Below are 15,104 nucleotides of genomic sequence, written 5' to 3'. Positions count from 1 at the left end.
GATGATTCTAATGAATAAACCCAATGAATAAATAACAATTTATTTAATTATTCCACCTGGTGCCAAAAAGATGGAAGTTTTGGCGGCAGGAAAATTTATTTGGGAAGAGCATTCAACAACTGGGGCACCATTGTCGAAAATGTCCTATCCCTTGAAGCTGAATGGCATACCCTGAAAGGAGACGGCATAGAGCGAAAGACCTTGGAAGGCGATCTAAGAGCACAGGCCAGTTTGCAAGGGCAGTACTATATATATATAACCCATACAATTGAACTGGGAGCTTACCAGAGGAAAAACCACTGCAGACAGAGCATTATTGTTCTGCTGGCTAAGCAAAGGTTTTCCACTTTTGACAAATGTAGACCCCTCAGCTACACAACTACCTATCTACCAAGAACTCATTTATCCCCAACGGCAGCAAGAATGTTACTAGCCCAGAGATGGAAGGAAGGAGAAATTCCAACAAAAGAAGCATGGCAGATGAAACTGATGGAGTATGTGGAGATGGCGAAACTGACCAGGAAGATCTGAAACCAGGAAGATCAAGTATTTTCTAAAGACTGGAGTAAATTTGTAATTTATTTAAAAGACCACTGTAAACAGTTAAAATCTTTGGCAGGGGTGTAATGACACTTGTAAAGTGGATTTTTTAATGGTAATTATGTTTATATAATAGATGGATAATGGTAAAAGATGCAGCAAATTTAAATATGGAACCCATGGAGGAAGGGAAGGAGGACCGGAGGTTCAAAAGAACCTTGTATTTTAATGTTTGAAATGGTTATGTTTTATAGATATAAAATTATCAAAAACTCAATAAAAAATTATAGAAAATAATAAAAAAAATAAATCGTATGTCCCTCTTGTTTTGCTGCTTGCCTGGGATTGTCAGGAAGCAGGTATGCTATAATACATGGCTAATTAGTACAAGTCAGAAGTCTTTGTTTAAGTTCTTGCCACAAACTCACCATGTGATCTTGTAAAGGGGCACCACATCCTAGCCTCATGGCATACAATATTAGAAAAATAATACTCTCCTTTCACAGGGCTGTTTGAAGGATGACAGCAACACTGATAAGGCATATGAAGACCACCCAAAAGCACTGTGTTATGTATTATGGGTCACAGGTTGTGCAGGCCAGTAGTAGCACAAATAGGAAGTGCTTTCTTTGTTTCATCATCTTTCTAATCTGTATGCTTTAATCAAGTGTGTCATTATCTAGGTTCCTTCCCACAACCTGCCCACAAGAGGGAGTAAAAAAGAAAACAGAAAAAGTCCTAATAACAAAACTGCAAGATTTGCAAGCCAAATCAGAAAACCTAACATCTTCACTTAATGCATGGGAAAGGAGGGCATTTAAAAGTGTGTGTGTGTGTGTGTGTGTGTGTGTGTGTGTGTGTGTATTTCTTCAAGATTTTATTATGCTGTACAGCATTTATTTATTTCTGCCATGTGTATTTAATAGAAGTTTGAAGTGCTTTATTTTCCTTTCCAATGCATTATTAAATTTCTTCCACCCACCTTGCATAATTTCCAGGCCTTGCTCTTAACAATAGGGACATTTCCTTCATGCACTCTCAACCTGAAAGAAATTACTTGCAGCCTACATACAAGAATTCCACCCACCATGGAAAAAAAAAGAGCTGGAAGGAACTTTCAGTTCAAGCCCTCAAAGAAAATTTGGATAGAGTCTACGTAACATAGCCTCAAACGGCAGAAGGCTAAAACAATGTAAAATTCAACAAGGCTAAGAAGAACCAGTGTGGACCATATAAGCCTTGTTTTCTCCCATTCTGTATGCAAGAATGACTTCAATACGTGAGGAGACCCAACTGGATTCAAAGGGGATCACAATTTGAACAGGAGCTAGCAAGTTGAAAGGAAAGAAATCAAATTGCATTTCAGATTTGACTTACAGTGTAGCTTAGTACAAAAGGTGGCAGGAAGGTATGGAGTAGAAAGTTGGGACTTGTCATGTTCTTCTGGTCAGAAGGGAGTAAGGTTAACTCCTCTTCAGGAAGAAGGAAGGGCCAATCAGGAAAAAAAGACCATTTATGTCCTTCCTGTAAAGGAGGCACCTTACAGTTTCACAGCTTGACTTCAGCACAAACATTGCTTATAGATAAAAGGCTATGGCCAGATTAACTACTATTTTGCTGATGACAAATGTAAAGAATATGGGGAGCTAGGAAGTGGGAATCCAACAGTGTGTCCAACTAAGTCACTTGGAACAGCTAAGAAACACAACCTTGCTGCGCCAGTTCAAAATTTATGCTTTTATGGTGTTTTAATTTTTTTTTAATTGTACTTTTTGGTGTGGTATTTTTCTTAGTGATTTTTTTTCTTGTAAATAAATGATTGTTGAAAGCCAGGGCCATAAATAGCCCTGAGAGCAACAAGGTGTTATGGCATGCCACCAGCAGTCACAGGGACACTGGTGTGTGTGTGTGTTTTCAATTTAAACGAGGAAAAGTAGGAAAAGCCCCTTCTCAGAAATGTTGGAAAGGGGAACAGAATGGGACTAGACTGGTGAACCCATCCATAGCAACTGCTGAGAAGGTTCTGTCCTTGGTACCTGTTAACCATATTGTTATAATGGTGGACCTGATGGCATAGCATGATATCCAGATAGGTTCATTAGGGCATATGTGGTCCTTCAAATAGCCTGGCCCCAAACCAAAAAGACCTGTAAAAGTTAAGACGAGTACTTTGAATTTAGCTCAGGAGCAAACAGGTATGTATTATAAGTTGGGTGTTACATGCACAGATCGCTTATCCCCACCAGATGTCTGGCATCTGCAATCTGTATCTGCTGAAGATTCTTGACTGTTTTCAGAGGCAGCCCCCCCACAGAGTCTGGAAGCGACCAGTGTGTGTATGATTGTAGCCAAATCTGCTTTCTTTGGGTGGCTTCCTGCTTTACGGACACTCTCCACAAACTAACGAAAATCATACCCTGGTACGGCATTTGCTGTCTTGCTGTCTTATCGTAAAGCTTGTTATCTACTATATATACCATCAAACTCTAAACAATGCTACTGAATAGCTAACTATTCTCCATAGTGTTAGCTCCTCCCCAATTTGTATTCTTTGCATTTACCTCTGCTGAATTTCATTCCATTCAGTTCTCCATTTTGTCAAGACAATTTCAAATCCTAATACTATCCTCAAGGGTATTTGCAGTATATCCTCCTTTTATGTCAACTGCAAATTCCCTAAAGTGCACAAGCTCTTTTTCTTTGGTAAAGTCGTTATCAAAAGCATTAAACAGGACTGGATACAGGTGCAGATTGTACAAGGAATATACAAGCTCTGGGTACCACGGTGGCTAAGCCTGAAATCGGACAGCATTAGTTTCAGATGGAATTATTCATATAAAGGTCTTTAACAAGTCTAAAACATAACTTATTAGACACTAATTCCTCCCCTATTCCATAACTAAATTTATTATCTTGGCTAATGTAGACATTGCCTTTATTTTGGTGGTCAAAATTTTCCACCTTCAGTACAGATAAGAAGCCAGACATATAATTAACCCAAAGCAATAGCAACAATTTATGCTACAGACAACATTAAAGATCACACGTTTAATTTCATAATAATAATTGTAATTCTCCCCTGCTGCTGCAAAGTGACAGTTTATAATAATTTAATTTGACTTAGTGCATTCAAAGACAATGCATTGGGGTCTATTCAACGCTATTCTGAGGGAGGATAACTTACCGTATTTTTTGCTCTATAAGACTCACTTTTTCCCTCCTAAAAAGTAAGGGGAAATGTGTGTGCGTCTTATGGAGCGAATGCAGGCTGCGCAGCTATCCCAGAAGCCAGAACAGCAAGAGGGATTGCTGCTTTCACTGCACAGTGATCCCTCTTGCTGTTCTGGCTTCTGAGATTCAGAATATTTTTTTTCTTGTTTTCATCCTCCAAAAACTAGGTGCGTCTTGTGGTCTGGTGCGTCTTATACAGCGAAAAATACGGTAGTTGGAAACAGCCCATTGTTTCTTGCCAAGTTGAAAGGACATCTTTTAAGAAAAGCATCTGCTAATCTCTTCCTAAAGGATGTCAAGCCATAAGATCTACCGCTTCTCTTCTTAGCGGATCTCATCATTAAAGTAGATTATACTTGCTCCGGAAGATTAATTCTGCTATTGAACCTTCCCAAGGGGAATTTCACAAGCCCCTCAAGGAGCCAGCTGGGGTTGTGGGGAGACATTCAAACTCTTTCCTAAACTGTCAGCTTTTGTAAAATCTCTGGCTCTTTTATTTCAAGATTCCACATATAAAGATGTGCTCTTCAATTTTACGTATTTGAAGATGCAGAAAATACACTAACAATCCAGTTGCTCAATAAGAAATAAGCCTGTCCTAAACTAAGGAGTCTGCTTGGCACTTAATTTTAATTTTAAAAACAAACTAATGTTTTATCAGGACTATTTCATATGTTCAGATAACTATATTTCTACTACAGTGGTACCTCAGGTTAAGTACTTTGTTCCGGAGGTCCGTACTTAACCTGAAACTGTTCTTAACCTGAAGCACCACTTTAGCTAATGGAGCCTCCTGCTGCTGCCGCGCCACCGGAGCCCGATTTCTGTTCTCATCCTGAAGCAAAGTTCTTAACCTGAAGCACTATTTCTGGGTTAGCGGAGTTTTTAACCTGAAGCGTATATAACCAGAAGCGTATGTAACCTGAGGTACCACTGTATGCCCATATTGGCCATGATCCCTTGGCTAAGCATATCCTATGTCTCCACAACAAAGTTTTGACAAGGGGCTTGAATATGAGGCTTTTTAACCTGGTTTAAGGGCTTTAAGGGGTTTGCCCAAACACGTTCCCTCCTATTACTGTTCCAATTACTATGTACTACAATGATCTATCCTTGTTTAAGAGAATTTCCTCAAGATCACCCAGCACAGATTTAAATCCTTAGCTTGCTTTAGCTATTTTTAAGCAAAACATACTCAAGCAAAAGAGGGTTCATAGAAAAAGCATGAGGCTGGTGAAAAGGAGTTCACCGACCAATTTGACAAAATCTCTTTTGACTGGACTCTAGAACTAGGCTGGCATAGTCAGTACAATCAGTAACCACTAGTTTGTGATGTCAGGCAAATTCAGCACTGGCCTGCAAACAATGGATGTGATAGAACTACCCTGACTGATTTTAGTTAAGCCCTAGTGACTGAATCTTGCAATGTTATCTATCATCTATCTATTTTTTTTTTAATAATTATTGAGATTTTACAAAAAACAAAAGTTTACAGAATAAAAAAGGAACATATAGAAAGAAAGAGATAAGAAAAAACATACAAAAATACATAAAAAATAAAAAATAAAAATAAAAATAAAAAATAAAAATACAAAATGCAAAAAGCGAATAGGTAAGAAAAAAAATTTAAACAAATCCATTTTTTATATCTTTAAACTCATTAGCTTGTTTCCTTGACCTCCTCACACCTCCCCTTTTTGTATTCCCATTTACATAATCAAATTAGCAAATCCTTACCCTCTTTCATTTATCTTAACTCTATATCTTAACATATTATAACTCTATATTTTCATCCGTTATCAATCCATTTTTGCATATTCTTATTAACTTTGTTGCTAGTACCCCCTATTCAATCCAATCATCATTTTAACATTCATAAATTTTACAGTGTTTCTGTAGATAGTCTTTAAATTTCTTCCAATACAAATTATAAAGCAGATGATAAAATAACTTTTCTGTTGGCTCCCCTGTTAATCTTATGTTTTCTTTGTAAATTCATTATCCAAAGTCTATCAACTTTTTCTGTTCTGTGACCATGATAAAATATGTCTCTCCCACTAACCACTACACTATGAAGATTTACAATACTTGCATCTGCTGAACTTAGCTGTGGCCAACAAATAATTCCTCATCCAAGAAGGCTAACATCATGTATTAGTTTTCCCCACTCCTCTCACAGTGCTGGGGACCCTAAGAACTAATTTAGGTGCTTACCAAAAGACGTGGACTAGAATTTTATAACAGGGAAGCCCACAAGTTACTTTTAGAAGTCCTCTTTAATTTCAAAAGTAACCACCTAGTTGCATGAAGGGGTAGCTGTTAGAGAAATCCATGCCCAAAGGTGATCAAAATGGTTGCATACTTCCTCTAATTCCAGCCAAAATGCAAACGTTGTTTTACAGTGCCATGATTAGACATTAACACATTGAAATACAGTTTCAGGTTTTGAGAAAATAAGATGAACTAGCTCAAAATTTGGTAAAAGTAATGTTTTCATTATTCAAAATTTTGACAAATGAAATTTAGATAAGTAACTATGGCCAGAAAACATGCACACACTTTGCCTGCAATAATTCAATGGTACATTTCATGTGAAACATTTCTTTACACAATGTTTGCTACAGTAATATAGCGGTAAGACATGCGACCATGTGTTCACTAGAAAAGAACATTTAAAGGGGGGAGGGGGTGAAGCAAATAAATCTGGACACAAATTAATTTCATAGCCAAAGTGAGAAATAAAACTTACTTCAATACTGAAGTACCCTCTGTCAACATAGTCCCCTAGAAAAAGGTATCGTGTGTTGGCAGGAGAGCCTCCCACTTCAAAGAGCTTCATCAAGTCAAAGAATTGTCCATGGATGTCCCCGCAAACTGGAAGATAGAGAGACACAAGTGGAAAGACCAATTTATACAGAACATTATGAACACAGCTATACTTCTAAATCCTTACCTAGGGCTTATTGTAATGTTTTAGGGCCTAAACAACTTGCATCAGACCTGTCTAATGTGGTATTGCCTACAATGGGTGCACTGGCATGATCCACCAAACTAGGCTTCCTATGGTTGAGTCTGCAGATGTTGGACTACAACCCCCAATAACCTTAGCGTAGTATGGTCAAGGAATCCGGGGATCTGGATCGTGTCCAAAGCCCGGAGAGGGGCTAGGGCCATGCCAGGAGCCCCCGAGAACCCCAGGGGTGAACACCAGTCAATATACATTGATGGAGTTCCCCCTGCTGGTTGTTAACCCTTCCCGGCTTCCTGCAAGGTGGGGCAGGAGCCAGATATAGTTTTGATACCAATGCCTACCAGTCACATTTGTGTATTCTAATAAAGTTGTGGCCAAAATTTGCCCATTAACATTTAAACTAAATTCTGTCTCCACTTTCCATGGGGGATGGGTTTTGGGGCTCGAAGCACAAGTTCTAGTGTTCTGAAGGAAGGAGGAAAAACTTTTATCTGTCTACTTTCTTCATGTTATGCATAATTCTATACATAATTCTTCTTGCTATGCATGATTTTATATCACGCCACCTCTTTCTCAAACTAAAATGTCCCAATATTGCAAAACCTTTCCTTATAGGGGAGTTGCTCCACTTCCTTCATCATTTTGGGTTGCCCGTTTCTGAACCTTTCCCAACTCTACAATGTCCTTCTTGAGTGAGATGACCAGAACTGTACATAGTATTCAAAAGGCGACTGCACTATAGACTTGTACAGCATTATCATGAGATCAACAGTTTTATTTTCAATTCCTTTCCTAATGATCCCCAGCACCAAATGATTTTCTCTCAGCTGATGCACACTGGGATTAAATCTTCATTGAGCTATCGTCAACCCTAAGGTCTCGCTCCTGGTCAGTCACTCACTGACAGTTCAGACCCCCTGAGTGTATATGTAAAATTAATAACCCCCCCTACATGCATCACTTTACTCTTGTTTACACTGAATTGCATTTGCCATTTTAGTGCCTTTTCACTCAGTTTGGAGAGGTCCTTCTGGAGCTCTTTGTAATCCCTTCTAACAATCCTGAACGGTTTTGCATCATTAGCAAACTTGGCCACTTCACTGGTTCACACTTCTTTATTTACGGAGATCATGCACTACTGAGTGATAAATGTCTCAAAATTAGGACTTAGAAGGAAAAAAGCCACTTATTTACAGGGAAAGAAAATTATGGTGTAGTACAAGTGCTTTTAACAAGGTTGCACTAAAATTTACCATGCCATACAATACAAACATTACTCATATTTCATTGTCTTTCCCCCCACAGCATTGCAAATGCTACCCTGACTCACTATCTAAAGGAAAACTGCAAATTAACCTTCTTTCCCCTCCTCTAATCATTAGGACAGCCCTTGCCTGACAGCTACAAGAAATCAATGTGGCAACTACAGCAATGGGGATGTTCTTGGAGCCCTTACTCACATTGGTTGATATATGAAACCAATGTTACTACTGTTAAAGCAAATTATTCCTTGTTTTTCCTCCTATTCTTCTACATCTAGTAAGTGGCTTGAGGATTTCAAAACACAAAACTTATGTGTGTCAACTTTATTCTAATTCTATTGCTCTGAGCTCACTGATGGCCATTTTCATGTTATTGGTCTGCCATAGATTTCCAATAGTTATATCCCACCTTTGAAAGAATATGTAATAAACACAGCTAAATGAGGAGAAGGAAGAAGTCATGAATATTTGAGGGGGGAAAGTTACTGCATCTTCAGAAACAGCAATCCAAAAAGAAAAACAGCACTAGTCATATGTAAATTTAAAAACAAGAGTTCTTAAAATGCCGGTTGAAATAAAGCAGTTTTTGCTGTATGAGAGGGTAGGTGTAACCACTGTGTGATAAAAGGGTAGAACACTTGGGACTTTTTCATTTAGATAAAGGTGAGTCAAGGAGGATGACAGAGGTGCGTAAAATTTTGCATGGTGTGGAGAAAGCAGACCGGTAGTTTCTCTCCATGTTTCATAGTACTGGGTCATCTGATGAAACTGAATTGTGGGAAATTCAGGACAGAAAAAAAGAGGACTTCTTCCTACAGCACATAGTTAAACTATGAAATTCTCTTCCAACAGATATCATAGTGGTCACCAACTTGGATGGTTTTGGAAGGGGATTAGAGAAATTCCTGGAGGAAAAAGCTATCAACTGCCTCTAGTGGATACTACTGAACACCACCTTCTAGCAACCAACAAAAGATACCTTGCTTGTGGACTTCCCCAGAAGTATCTGGTTGGCCACAAGAAGAAGAATCGCATACTAGATAGGTCTTTCAACAGAAGCCAGCAGGGCACTTTAGATTTTTAGAAGGGGCTCAGGATTGTTCTCAGGTAAGCCCGCATAAGGAAGAAAATGTCAGTGAATGAAAATGCATCCATATATAAAAAGCAATGCCAGATGTATACAGAGATCAGGCAGTCAAGGCAAGCAGCAGAAGGCAGGGGTGCTGGCCTTCAAACTTTAAATATGCAGAGTCAATCTGAACATAGTAAACATCATGAGATGAAGTGGGCCTGAAACACAGGGTATTCACTTTGCCAAAGCCACACATTTCAGAGGACAATAGGAAACAGGGAAATTTGTTGTATAACCAATATAACCTTCTTATATTCAGAAGCCAGAGACACTGTTTTCAACAAGGGTTACTCCCAGGTAAGCATAGATAGGATTTATGACTAAATCAAGAATAAGCTTCTATCCTTTCCTCATTCATAAAACAACTATTTGTTCAAATAATCAAATCCAACATTAAATAAATGACATCAAATGCAGAATTAGCTTATAGTGAAAAATAGAACTCCAAATAAAAAAACCCTACATACTTTATCCCATCTCCAGTAAAGAGAACCAATAACTAACCCTTGCATTCCAATAAAAAATAATTATTAGACAACTTAATTAAAACGAGTATTTAAAATCTAATGAAATGTCTTAAGATTCTATTTTTTTTATCAAAAGCAATTTCTGTAGCTCCTATTAAGAACATTGCGATTTCTCTGCTCTGCACAATTTAGTTTAATAAAGCCATTAGATCCATTTTACCAGCTTACCTCTCAGTTAATGCAATCAAAATGTATACACAGTACAACTTTATTATGACAGAAAATACATTTTGAGAGAAAGAGGAGGAAAAAATCGGCACAGTAGGAAAGTATCTGAATGCAGTTATCCTTTCATGATCTGATTTCTTCAATGGCTGCAAATGGATGCAATATTATTTATTGGGTTTCGAGATGAAAGCTTGCTTTGCCGCCCACAGATACTTACTAAATATTTTATCTTGAAAGCTGCAAAAACAGAGCCCAAGGGCTTTTAGAGGAGAGCTCTCCCGTTTAACTTACAGGGAACACTCTTCTTGCTACTATGCTACAAGCTGCTATTGGCCCTGCCACTCTGGGGTGAGGCCAGGCCAAATAGGCTCCTTTGCCTTCATGAAAACACACATGCTCAGACAGTCTTCAGTCACATGGCATCATAGTGCGACATCCGTACGAGAAAAAAACACCACACCAAGTGGTTGAATTCAAGCCCTTAACAGCTGCTCCTTGCAGTTGTTTCTGGATAAGAACTAGTATATCCCACAGTGAAATTCTTAAAAGAATCCCCCTCTTAACTGAAATGCATTGCAGCTGCACTATGTCTCTCCCATCAATTTACAGACCATCTTGCATCCTGATGCCATTTAAACAACGCAACTTTTTCTTGCACACACCCATTTCTCTCCATATCTCCAAAACTCTCTGCCATAATGAGTTGTCATGTGCATCAGCAATGCTGTAGTATATAGCAGTGAAAATATATTTATATTTGTTTCATGCAGTAAAGCAGAAATTGCTTCCACATTTCAAGTTGTTTTAAGGGGGTAACTCGACAGATTGCACCAGCTGCACCTCATCCCATCTAGATGCAAAAAAATAGGTTCTTCATCAAGCATATATTTGATGGTTGGCTGAAATAAATGACTGGGGTGGTGCATATAGCTCTGGTGCCACATTCTGTGTTAACAGTTACCACTTCCTCCTCCTGCTTCCTGTCTTATCAAAGCAGCTTCAAGCATGCCAGAGTTTGTTTTGTACATGTGCACACAAGAGGCCGGGTCACACATGGAAGAGTGCATTCTATATTTTTGGCTGAATTCCACTGGCTAATTTAAAATCTGCAGTGTGAGCTACAAATAAAAAGAGGATCCATCATCCCCAGATAAAATCTCAAAGGGATATTTCTACAAAGAATGGGAAACATGAATGGGAAATGAAACAAGGAGGTTTAGAAACAGTTGCTGAGTTCATGGCATCCTTTCTTCAGGAGACACTGAATTTCAGGGCAACTTGCTGTTATTACTCTTAAAGCCAATTACAAAAATAACTATGAGGTATTTAAAACCTCGTAGTTTACTCTCAATTTTGTCTATGGGCAAGAGGAAAGCAACAGTTACAACCTATATGTTCAAAGAGGCCACTACAGCTGGACTTGCTTGACACATACATTCCATCGGTAGATAACCTCATTGTTTGTTAGCAGTTTACAAACATAAGATCCAGCAAAAGGCATATCTAATCCTGCATCCTGTTTTTTTCTGTGGTTAACCAGATGCTGTGTCTCAGCCCACAGGCAGGACATAAGCTTGCCCAGGAAAGATACGACTGCACCCAGCTTTTGACAGTCTGCTCCACAGAAGGGTTCTATAGACCTTCATCAAATCAGAAGGAAGCTGAGAGAATGCTCCAAAATGGTAAAGAAAACATTCAGATACAGTATGATTTCCAATGCTGAGCAAGTACTGACAGATACACACAGCTGACAAGACCATGTGCTGTCAAAACTAAAATTTCACAAGTAGCATCTTGTTGTCAAAACTGATGTTTAAGCCGTGTGCATCTTTTTGTATTACACCTCCCTGCAAGAGAATTGCTAAAAATAAAAGAAAGCCTAGCCTGCTTAGATAGCATCTTTATGTTCCATGAAGCATGTCTAATAACTTTATCAAGGACATTTATGGACATTTGCAACATCACGTACATTGCAAACAGTACACAGTCAACAATAAATAGGGAGAGAACAAGAAAACATGCATTCAATAACTCTTTTTCTGATGAAAATTGTTTGGGGTAGGCTTGTGTCAGATGAATTAATATGACATTAAGCACATTATTAAGAGGGAGAGATTATCTAAATAAATTATCTAAAGATTTATTTGTTTACCAAAGACCTAAAGAATTTTGCCCTGGAAGGTTTTGATACAATGTAAGCTTGAAACCTGAGTCCAATTGATTGTCCAATTTTCTAAAAATCAGTAATGTATTTCTGAAGAGAACTGTTAAGAATTTGGCATGCATTCTCTGATAAAGTACTCTCAGAGCATCCTGGGATTAATACACTGAATTGGGGCAATGGAAAAGTGTATGGTTAGATGTCCTCCCATGATCATATGAATTTCCTTATATGAATTTGCCAATAAAACCTTTGAATAAATGCAAACAGCACAGCAGAAATTCTTTGTGAACCTATCAGGCTCATAAGGGGGTGGCATTTAAATGACTCTTTTTCTTCTTAGAAATATTTTCACAGGGTGGGGCTGCACAGGCTACATTTGCGTGCCGTCTTCATTTCCCCAGAATGCCTCTGGGCCATGTGTGACATTCTGAGGAAATGACAATTGCTGAAGCTTGAGACTTTGTGCTAGCTGATGCTTCACTTCAGGTATTTCTCATTCTCTTTGCCCTCCCAATTTTTTGCATGGATGTTGCAAGTGGTGTGCTTTGAAGACTTCAAGCTCTGCTCTGAACTAAGGGACGCATTCAGAATTCAAATCAAAACCAGCCCCAGCATCTCCAGTGTTGCTGATGGCTCCCTGGGACTCTCCTGTGCCTCCAGCTGTGGAACATCACAACAGCTTCTTGTTCCCTCCCAGAGACATATTGTGCTCCTTTTCCCTCCTGGCAAGTGTACACCCCCCTCCTCAGCCTTGGATGGATCCATGGCTGGCCAAATGTAGCTGAGTGGTGTACACAGCCTCTCACAGGATGAGGAACTCAAGCTGCTTGTAGACGAGACAATGTGCTTGGAGTCAAAGCCCAAACCAGGAACAGTAAGTTAGGGAGTCCTGCCCTGGCACACCCACTGATTCCACTCAAGGTTTGGTGGAGGGAACAATTCACCCATGGGACCTCTCTTTACTCTATTTCCCCCCTTACTAAAAAAGATTGGAAGAAGTGCAGCAGGGAATTTGCAAAGTGATCTCTTTCCAGCTGCATTTGCCTCTTGTTAAGAAGCCAAAACAACAACAACAACAACAACAACAACAACCTGGCAGTGTGACTGATGATGTAGCATTAGGCTGGCCAGATAAAAGTTTCCAAAGTAAGAGACACTGGAGCTATTGATGTCTGAAGCACATCTGTGCAAGAGTGGATGGGGAGAAAGGGAGAATCCAGTCCATTCAAAGAGATCTGGGATGTTTTGAAATACCGGGTGCTCTTCTTTAAAAAGATAATTACACCCCCTCTGTCTACCATTGCTCCCTTCAAAGTATAAGAAGGATCTGTGAGAAACACACACAATCTGGCTGTGATGTTTCCTACTTGGCATTCTTTACTCTACTGTGTGACTCTCTGCTGGGACCTCCCTGTGATCAAATGCCTTCTGAAGTGCTTCTTTTGCTCCTACCATGGCTATAGAGAAAGAACAGAACTCACACACTTATTTAAAGTGCCTCTGTTTTGATTTGTTGAAGAAAACTACTCTTCACGATGAATGCATCCTTTCAAACATGGACTGGATCTCAGATCAAACCTAAAATGGAATGCAGGAGAGAGCATGGGAGACTTGACTAGATCAGATTCTACTTGATGTTATGTGGGTTTCAGATTACACCTAGCAGTCTCTCATCATGTGGAAGTAAAAAACTGACTGTCTCTAAGCATATATGTGTTTCTGTGTCTCCAGAAGTCCTGTATAGCTGTAATTCACAGCACAATCCTATACATGTCTAGACAAGCTTCCCATTAAGAAACATATGTCCATGGTAGTGGTAGCAGATCGATGATAAAGATGATAACAGCAACAACAGCAGTATAGCTAACAAATTATCAAGGTTGTCAAGGGGGAGAAACATTCACTGTATGTTTTGTATTGAAGTGAAGCAGGACAATGGGACTCCCTTGAGTCCTGTGTCCAAAATTACCTGAGCTGCACAACTAGAACAGATGCCATGGAATATTATTTGTATGGGACTACATAACCAGTGAGGTATCTGAAAGACACAATCTCTAACTGAGATCCTTCAAAACACTGAATAGTGCAGAAACCCTTTCCTTACATCTAGGTTAGATTACTGCAACATGGCATACGTGGAGCTGCCTCTGAAGACGGTTTGGAAACTTCAGCTGGTGCAGAATTCAGCAGCCAGGTCGCTCACCAGGACAAGACAGTTTGAGCATATAATGCCAGTTCTGGCCAAACTACACGGGCTGCCAGTTAGTTTCCAGGTCCAGTTCAAAGTTCTGGTTTTTATCTATAAGGCATTAAATGCTTCAGGTTTGCAATATTTTAAGGACCACCTCTCCCCATATTAACCAACCTAGACCATGCAATCACCCTCTGAGGCCCTTCTTCACATGCTTCCTCCATGAAAGGTCTGGAGGGTGGCAACACGAGAGGGCTTTTTTGTGGTGGCTCCTTGCTTGTGGAATGCTCTCCCCAGGGAGGCTTGGCTGGTGCCTTTGTTACATATATTTAAGCACCAGGCAAAAACATTCCTCTTCTCCCAGGCCTTTGGCTAATTAAACAATCCATGGTCTTCAAAACTCTCTCTCTCTCTCTCTCTCTCTCTCTCTCTCTCTCTCTCTCTGTGTGTGTGTGTGGTGGATTTTGTCTGTTACTATGTTATTTTGTGTTTGTATATTATAAACCACCTTGTGATGCTCAGATGAAGATCGGTATAGAAATTTAATAAATAATAATAATACTGAATCCAGTATAAACAATCCAAAGGACAATTGTTGTGCTGCACTCTATGCAATTCCTTAATACATGGAGCAGAACAAGACTAATTGTTAATTTCATCTCCATTTTCACAGCATTATGGTCGGAGCAAGTTATAGGGCAAATTTCCACTTTTCGAGTCTTAGGTGCCAGTCCTCTAGTTATCCAGATTTGGTCAATTCTTGTCCATGTCATTTTGGCTTCAGAGAAGAAGGTTCCCTCTCTACCCAAAGGATTTTTTATTCTCCAAATGTCAATCAAGTCCATATTGTCAGTCATCTCAAAAAAGGTTTTTGGTAGTCTGTCATTTTTGGTAACTACCTGTCTCTGCGACTCGTCC

General features: G+C 39.3%; 1 protein-coding gene across 6 annotated transcripts in view; it reads right to left on the bottom strand.

Moving 5' to 3' along the window:
• Positions 1 to 15,104, bottom strand: part of PPP3CA (protein phosphatase 3 catalytic subunit alpha) — a 184,686-nt gene that overhangs the window by 61,211 nt on the left and 108,371 nt on the right. For all 6 annotated transcript variants that reach the window (XM_083571456.1, XM_083571454.1, XM_083571451.1 and 3 more), the window contains exon 3: positions 6,521 to 6,645. In XM_083571456.1, the coding sequence (XP_083427582.1) occupies positions 6,521 to 6,645 (125 nt within the window). The remainder of the gene's footprint in view (positions 1 to 6,520; positions 6,646 to 15,104) is intronic.

The sequence above is a fragment of the Podarcis filfolensis genome (genome assembly GCF_964270895.1).
Source record: "Podarcis filfolensis genome assembly, chromosome: 9".
Taxonomy (NCBI): domain Eukaryota; kingdom Metazoa; phylum Chordata; class Lepidosauria; order Squamata; family Lacertidae; genus Podarcis; species Podarcis filfolensis.
Note: the sequence above shows the minus strand (reverse complement) of the source record. Positions and strands in the feature narration are given on the sequence as shown.